Below are 8348 nucleotides of genomic sequence, written 5' to 3'. Positions count from 1 at the left end.
GGGAGGAGGTAGAGAGATGGAGGTTTTGGAGTACAGAGGCAGGTGCGAGTTTTTGTAATGTCCCAGCCCTTGGGAGGCAAATTCATTGAGTTGATTGTACTATTTTTGCTTTGAAACCTACAAAGGCTCTTTTGTTTGCATTCAAATATTTATAAAGATTAAAGAATTGAAAATAGCAAAATAATTGTTAGCATACCATACACAGTTGCTGTTTTCCACTTAAAGTGTCCTGAAGATTATTTTCTATCGGTGCATGCAGATCTACCTCGTTCTTCCTAGTGGCTACAAAGCATTTCACTGTCTGTGAATGCATGCTCATTTAGTTTTTAGTCAGGCCTCCTTCATGGTGGACATTTGGGTTGTTTCTAGTCTGTAAACAGTGTTGCAATTAATGTCATTACATAATTCTTATTCAATATATCCATAAGGTCACATTTTTTAGAATTGGAATTACTATGGCAAGAAATGTGTTATGATTCTGAATATATGCCTTAAACTACTTGTTCAACTTCAGATAATAGTTTAAGGCAATGGTGAGAAATGTAAACGGAGTTTTCCTCCAAGATATTGTCAGCAAGGAGTACTTGAGGACACCTGCGAGTGTGTGCCTGACTGCCTTGGCACATGCAAGGTATTTGGAACAGAGAAGGTGTGGAAATGAGGTGAGGGTGACATTGCATTCACCACTTGTAAAAAGCACCATTTGTGACATAAGGTCTCCAGGCCTTTTGGACAGGAGTTCCTTCCAGACCCATAGACTCAGCCTAAGTCTTGCTTACTCCCTGTAGATGCACCAGGAGAGGCCTGGAAGGGGAGAAGGAAAGGACAACTATCCTGACCTTGGGCACATCTATTATCGGGGTGGCCCAGGCTTTCTCCCAGTGCTGGCTGGGCAGAGGTGCCCAGTCCCAGAACATAAACAAGAGTGACCCTGAAAATAACTTTTCCTAAGAGAGACAGAGCCCAGCTGGATTCTCTATTCTCCCCTTGGGGTCCTCTGCCCAGGGCAAGATTAGAGTTTTGCAAGGGAGGCGGTCACTCAGGGTGCAAAATTTATGCCCATGCCAAAAAAACTTCATAATCAAGACAAAGAATATTTCAATGCAGCATTTAATTCAAAATTAAGGCAAAAAATAATCCACAATGAACACAATATCAAAATTTTAAATATCAAGGACAAGATCCAACCCTGCACTTTACTATCTTGCTTCTCTTGCCTCACTAGCCCCCGTTCCAATAAAGCTTTATTTACAAAAACATGATTTTAAAAAATTCTTTATTATAGGTGCACCTGGGCGGCTTAGTTGGGTGAGGCTTCAGATGGGGTCAGGTCACGATCTCAGGGCGGTGAGATGGAGCCCCAGTGGGACCCGTGCTGGGCATGGAGCCTGCTTCGGGTTTTCTCTCACTCCTTCTCCCTCTGCCCCTCCCCTGCTCACGTCCTCTCTCTCTGTCAAAACAAACAAACAAAAACCAAACAACTTTATTATATATTGTGATAACTATCATACTGTTATTGTGATAAAATATGTCTCTAAAATTTACCATTTTAAACATTCTCAAGTGTACAGTGGCCTTAAGTACACTCGCGGCTGTTGTGTAACGGTAGGAGTTTTTAAATATCACATTAAAATATTATAGATTGTGATTATGGAGTTTGGGGGTCCCGAGCCCAGAGTCAGTCACCTTACTCTCGTCTTCGCCCTGCCTCCCCACTCCTCGCCCCCTCCTGGAGCCTGAGAATCGAAAACGGCCAAGTTTCTCCCAAAGGGCAGCAGCAAGAGTTATTCCAAAAGCGCTCAGGCCACCAAGGATGTCCGTCCATGCAGCCACCCGTGACAGGAAGAGTTGCTCCGCCTGCCTCTGCCCGTCCCCTTCGCTCTCCTCCTGCGACGGGACACACCTGGCGGGCGCGCCCTCTACCTGCCTAGGGCCACCTGGCTGGCAGCCCGCAGCGGGTGGCCCGCCCAGTTCTGGTCGTTCGGGCTTCCCCTCGGCCAATGAGGAAGAGGGAGCCTCCGGGCTCGAGCAGCGTCCGGCCGAGCGGCCAATGGGAGGGCGGCATGCAAATGAGCAGGTGCGGTGGCGGACGGCCCGTCAAGACGGTCCGGGCTCCCGGGATGTTAGAGGAGAGCTGGGCTGCCGCCGAGCAGAAGTCCGGGCTTCCAGCTGCGAGCTCCGGTCTCCCGCCATGGCCCCCGCTCCGCCCCCCGCCGTGTCCTTCTCGCCCGCCGAGGTCCAGCGGCGCCTGGCGGCCGGCGCCTGCTGGGTCCGCTGCGGGGCCCGCCTCTACGACCTCACTGGCTTCGTGCGGCACCACCCGGGGGGCGAGCAGCTGCTGCGGGCGCGGGCTGGCGAGGATGTTAGCGCCGACCTGGACGGGCCGCCGCACCGACACTCGGCCAACGCGCGCCGCTGGCTGGAGCAGTACTACGTGGGCGATCTGAAAGGAGACCCTCAGGTACATCCGGCCCCGGGGTCTCACCGCACCCCCCTTGCTCCCCTTCTTCCCTCCCCCACTCTCCACGCACTGGCAAGCCCGGTCCACCTGCCCTCTAGGAGGACCCAAGGTGACAGCCTCCGCCCTCAGCTTCGCTTTCCCCTTCTCTCCAGGTAACAGGTCACTACCCACCCCCTCACCAGGACTTGCCCTTCCTCTCCAGCCTTGCTCCAGCTCTTCCACCTGCTACTTCTACCACCACCTCCCAAGTTACTCCCTCCTTCCTAGTTGTTCCTTGTGCAGCCTCTGCCCTCTGACAATTTGGATCACCTTTTACCAGCCCCTCACGCTCCCAGGCTTTCCTTCCTGTTCCCTCATCAGCCTCTCCCTCTTTGCATCTGTTCTTCATTTCTGATGAATAATAGCTTCCAGCCCCAGCTGCCCTCCCCTCCCCATCTCACCCTCCTGCTGCCTCCAGTAGTCACAGATCAGTTATCCTTCTCAGCCAGTTTGGATTTCCTGGTGCACTAGGGCTTCCCTTGGGTAGGTGGAGAGGTTGGGGCAGTGTCTTGGGTGGACTCTGTCCTCCCATCCCTCAGACCTCCCTTTATTTCCTGTCTTGCATGCTGGCATGGGTGTCCAAAAAGGCGAAATGACAGGGGTAAGCTAGTGTTTGGGTGGGGGAGAGGGGGTGGGCATGGGGATTAGCACTGTGAACCGCTTGCTGCCCTGCAGGACACCTTGTGATGCTATTTAGGTCTCCAACTGATCCTCGGATAAGTTTTTTTTAATCTCTATTTTAGGGTGTGGAAACTGAGGCTCAGGGAGGCTCTATAATTTGTCTAAGGTTAAAGAACTAGTTAGTGGGAAAGCCAAATGTACCCAACTCCGAAATCAATGCTATCTCCATCCCAAGGATCTTGGGATACAGGGGATTGCTCCAACCACAGGGCCCCAGGTAGGCTGATCTACGGACAAACTCACTCCAGGTGTGGCTATAGGACTGGTGACCGTGGGACCATCATGCTTGGGCATTAAGCCAAGAGTTGTTGCTTGCTTCTACCTCTTGTTTTCAGAGTGGTCCCAGCAAGTGCTTTTAGATCTTTGGATAAATGGACGTGTCTCTCACTGCTCCTGGTGGCTCCACATGGCACTGTCTAGTCTAATGTGTAAATCATTTATTCACTCACTCATTGGTCCTTGCATAATTGTCAGCACGGAGCTAGGCACTGAGGAGGTGCCAATGGACAGAACCAATGCAGTCTTATCGGAGCTAACAGGCTAATCAGGGAACATACTAAAGGTACAATAATTATTTCATCACTTGGTACCATCAGAATGTGGATTTGGAGGTGAGGAGTTCAAGAGCTTTCTTGAGAAAGTGACATTTGCACTGAGAGTTAGTTGATGGTTTGGGTGTTCGCCTGGTCAAATGTGGTGGGATGCGCATTCCAGACAGAGGGAACAGCATGTGTAAAGAAGGCCCTGAAGGGTATGGACTTGGCACAGTCAAGGGACAAATAAAACCAGTGTGGCTAGAGGCTGGTGGGCAAGGAGAGAGAAGCGGGAGGAGGCCAGAGATCAGCAAGAGCTACGTCATGCCATGCCGGGCCTCCTAGGCTGCGGGATGGATTTGGGACCCGATTCTAAGAACGACAGGAAACCAGGGAAGGGATGCAATCAAGCAGGGATGTCGTGTGGTCAGATTTGCATCTTTGGAAGAACACCCTGGCTCCAGAGCCAAGAAGGAACAGAGGGAGCCCAAGGGAGTGTGAGGAGACCAGGCAGGAGACTACCACGTAGCCAAGGGGAGATGGGGTTGAATTTGGGAGATTTCATAGGTAAAATACGAGGGCTCAGCATTCGGCAGCAGCAGCCCATCTGAATCCTGGCAGCTGGTGTTTGGCGTCAAGTCATGCTGAAGGGGCAGAGAGGTTTAGCTGTAGATACAACTCAAGCTGAGTGCAGGAAACGAGAGGCTGGAATCAAACTGCAGAGTACAGATTTGTGATGCCTCATGGGAGCCATCCTACACTGGAACTGGGTCCTATGAACAGGGGCCTTAGGGTGAGGCTTCTTTTCCCAGAAAGCAAGGATCACCCCAGGCCAGCAGCCCTCAATGGCTCTACCTCCCAGCTCTGCTAAGCACCCAACACTGGTTTGCTTTCGCTTCGTTCCGCTTTGCTTTGCCTTACCTGACCCTCAGGGAGGACTCAGAGAATATGGAGACCAAGTTTGCTTCCTACCCCTGCACTCACCTGTTAGCCAGAGTCCCAATGCGGCCATGCTGCAGTCATCCTTGTATCTGAGCCCCAATCCGAGGATGTGGGGAAAAAACTAAAAACTGACAACATGCTTACAGACCCAAGGCTCAAACTTGACCAGCAGCCATACTTACCCAACACTCCAGCTACCTGTCAGCTTCTGTCTGTGGATTTCCCTTCTGGAAACTAGTATAGTGTTGTCTTTAAACTGAGGGAGAAGGTAGTCAGAGGAGAAGTCTGGAATGGAGTATCCCGTACAGAGAGAAGCTCTCTTCTTATGGCCCGAATGGAGACATCTCTGTCCTTCTTTCTGGCTCAGCCTTTCAAGCAACCTTCATATTTCTTTCCTCCCCTCCCTTCTCCCCTCCTGCCAGACCAGAGATGCTGACATGCGGGGAGCTTCGAGCCCAGCTCCCATCACGTGCGGACCAGGAGGGGAGATGGGAAAGGGAAATGTCATTAACCAGCTCCTTTTGTTTGGAGTTCATTTCTTTTTTCTTTTCTTTTCTTTTTTTTAAAAGATTTTTATTTATTTATTTGAGAGAGAGAGAGCCTGAGCAGGGCCAAGAGGGGTAGAGGGAGAAGCAGGCTCCCCGCTGAGCAGGGAGCCCAATGGAGGGCTCATTCCCCGGACCCTGGGATCACGACCTGAGCAGAAGGCAGACCCTTCACTGACTGAGCCACCCAGGCGCCCCTGAAGTTCATTTCTGAGTGGTTCTCCTTCTAGCAGTCCTTCTTCCCCAGTGTAGTCCTTGGAGGGGAGCATCCCGGAGCTCCGCTGTGAAATTTCCAGGAAGAAGGTCTGGTCCCTTTGGTTTCCCCTCTTCTCCATTTTGCCACACCTCCTCATACACCCCTAGGTACTCTAACACACAGTCACACTCACACAAAGATATACATATGTACACACACACACACACACAAAACAAGTCAAACTCGTTTGAGCTCACATACTGTCAGGATGAAACAAGGTCTGCTGTGACCATGGTCTTGCACTTGAGGAAGTTGAGCTGCCCACCTAGAGCGAGTGAGAGGGCTATGGCTAAGCAGAGAAATCAAGCCCTCTTCTCATCCTGACCCACAGGGGTTGAGGGGGCGCGGTCAACCTCCTCACTGCAAACTCAGTTCTTCTCGCTGTAGCTCATGTCGTTAGTGGGGCGTGAGGTCCATTTATCGAGCTGCAACCAGCATTTATTTATTTATTTTAAGATTTTATATATCTAATTTATTTTCTTTTATTTTTTTAAAGGTTTTATTTATTTATTTGGCAGAGAGAGACACAACGAGAGAGGGAACACAAGCAGGGGGAGTGGGAGAGGGAGGAGGCTTCCTGCTGAGCAGGGAGCCCGACGAGGGGCTCGATCCCAGGACCCAGGGATCACAACCTGAGCTGAAGGCAGACGCTTAATGACTGAGCCACCAGACGCCCTTTTATTTATCTATTTTAGTGAGAGAGAAAGAGGGAGAGAGAAAGAGAGCATGCGAGCAGGGGGAGGGGCAGAGGGAGAGAATCTCATGCAGACTCCCCACTGAGCACAGAGCCCAACATGGGGAGCCACCTCACAACCCCGAGATCAAAACCGGGGCTCACACCAGGAGTTAGATGCACAACCGAGCCCAGCAGGTGCCCCTGAGCTCCAGTCGGCATTTAAAAGAAATAATTAGGAAAGGAAAGTGCTTTGGGTTCAAATCTCCTCCCAAGGTCATAGATACTGTGTTTCCCAGACTTGGGGTGTCCATGAATCACTGTCAAGTTTTTTTCCCCCTAAATTGGTATACCACTTGAACTATTATACTTAATATTTATCTTTAGGTAGACTCACTTTCTATTTTCCCACTTACTCATCCTAGGCAATAATACCAGTGACATCACAAGTTTTACGTGCACTTGAAAACAGAGAGCTACTCAGATAAGAAATACTTATCCCTTGTATCTCCTAAAATCATCCCAGGTCCCATCGGTGGAGTACATATCATACTCTGGAAAATATAGAAAGCAGAGCTTCTTTTTTTTTTTTTTTTTAAGATTTATTTATTTATTTATTTGACAGAGAGAGAGAGAGGGAGAGATCACAAGTAGGCAGAGAGGCAGAGAGGCAGGCAGAGAGAGAGAGGAAGGGAAGCAGGCTCCCTGCTGAGCAGAGAGCCTGATGTGGGACTTGATCCCAGGACCCTGAGATCATGACCTGAGCCGAAGGCAGAGGGTTTAACCCATGGAGCCACCCAGGCGCCCCAAAAGTGGAGCTTCTTAATCCCTGTTTCTTTGGATCATTTTCTGGGATTGGTGAATGGGACTGTGCATTTTTCTAGTGAGAGAGTGACAGCTTTTATCGTAGTTCAACCAGAATCGTTCCCTCACTCCAAACCTGCCGTCAAGAGGCTAATAACTGTGAAAGGGTGGCTCGTACTCCCCCCCACACACACATACACGTGTGTACTTGGGAGGACCACATGCCTCTGGATAGAAGCCCTCTGTTCGAGAAGACCCTGGAGGAAAACAAACCTCAACTGCCCAGCCAGTGCTGTTGGCATAATTGATGTCCAGATGACTGGGCACTGGGTCCTTATCCCACAGGGTGCGTCCTTCTCCGGCGGAGAAGTCAGCAGTATCTCCCATGAGTGTTTCTGCCAGCCTTTGGGGGTCTGGCCACGCAGAACCTCAGGGCTTGAGTAATCCAATAGCATAGGAGAGCTAAGTGCAGGAAGACTCAGAGTGCCCACCCCAGCACTCAGACTCCCCTGGCCAGGGTCATCGGGACCTTTGCCTCACCAAACCCGGTCACCAGTTAACACCTTACCTCACCTGCTCTGGAAGCAACTCTTGATGCAGTCACCATTCCTTTTCCTTGATACACTTTCTTCACTTGGCTTCTGGAGACCACATCCTTTAGTTCTACACCTGCTTGAGTTTTCTGTGGCTGCTCTAACAGATCGCCAGGAGCTCAGTGACTTCAAGCAACGCAGAGGTATTCTGTTATGGTTCCAGAATTCAGAAGTCAGTAATAAGTCAGCAGAGCAGGCTTCCTTCTGAAGTTTCTAAGGAAGAATCCATTTTCTTGCCTTTTCCAGCTTTTATTTATTTGTTTGTTTATTTGTTTATTTATTTTAAACAGTGGTTTTTATCTACTTATTTCTTAAGTAGGCTCCACACCCAGCGTGGAGCCCAGCACAGTGCTTGAACTCACAACGCTGAGCTCAAGAGTTGGATGTCTAACCAACCAAGCCACCCAAGGACCCCCTTTTCCATCTTTTAGAAACTGCTGGTATACTTGGCTTCCCCAGGCAGGAGTTGCATCTCTCCAACCTTTGCTCTCACGTCTCTTCTTCTCTGACTCTCCTGCCTTCACACTTCACTTCTAAGGTCCCTTGTGACCACACTAAGGCCACCAGGATCATCCAGGATCATCTCCCCTTCCCAGGGTCCCAAACTTAATCACATCAGCAAATTCCCTCTTGCCACGTAGGATAACAAATTCCCGGGTCCCAGCTGTGGGGACATAGACTGGGGGGCAGGTAGGTGCATCGCTGCACCTACCTCACCACCTGGAGCCCTGGTGATTTGTCTTCAGGCTTCTTCGCTAGTTGCTCGTGCTCTGCATCTCACAGAGAAGTTTGCAGAGGTTAAATGGAACCGTATAACGTGT

General features: G+C 50.3%; 1 protein-coding gene across 1 annotated transcript in view; it reads left to right on the top strand.

Moving 5' to 3' along the window:
• Positions 1 to 1813: 1813 nt before the first annotated feature.
• Positions 1814 to 8348, top strand: part of FA2H (fatty acid 2-hydroxylase) — a 48300-nt gene continuing 41765 nt past the window's right edge. Inside the window, exon 1 of the mRNA XM_032325972.1 lies at positions 1814 to 2461. Coding sequence (XP_032181863.1) covers positions 1814 to 2461 — 648 coding nt within the window. The remainder of the gene's footprint in view (positions 2462 to 8348) is intronic.

The sequence above is a fragment of the Mustela erminea genome, chromosome 19, assembly GCF_009829155.1.
Source record: "Mustela erminea isolate mMusErm1 chromosome 19, mMusErm1.Pri, whole genome shotgun sequence".
Taxonomy (NCBI): Eukaryota; Metazoa; Chordata; class Mammalia; order Carnivora; family Mustelidae; genus Mustela; species Mustela erminea.
The sequence above is the reverse complement of the archived record's forward strand: the minus strand, read 5'-3'. Positions and strand labels throughout refer to the sequence as shown.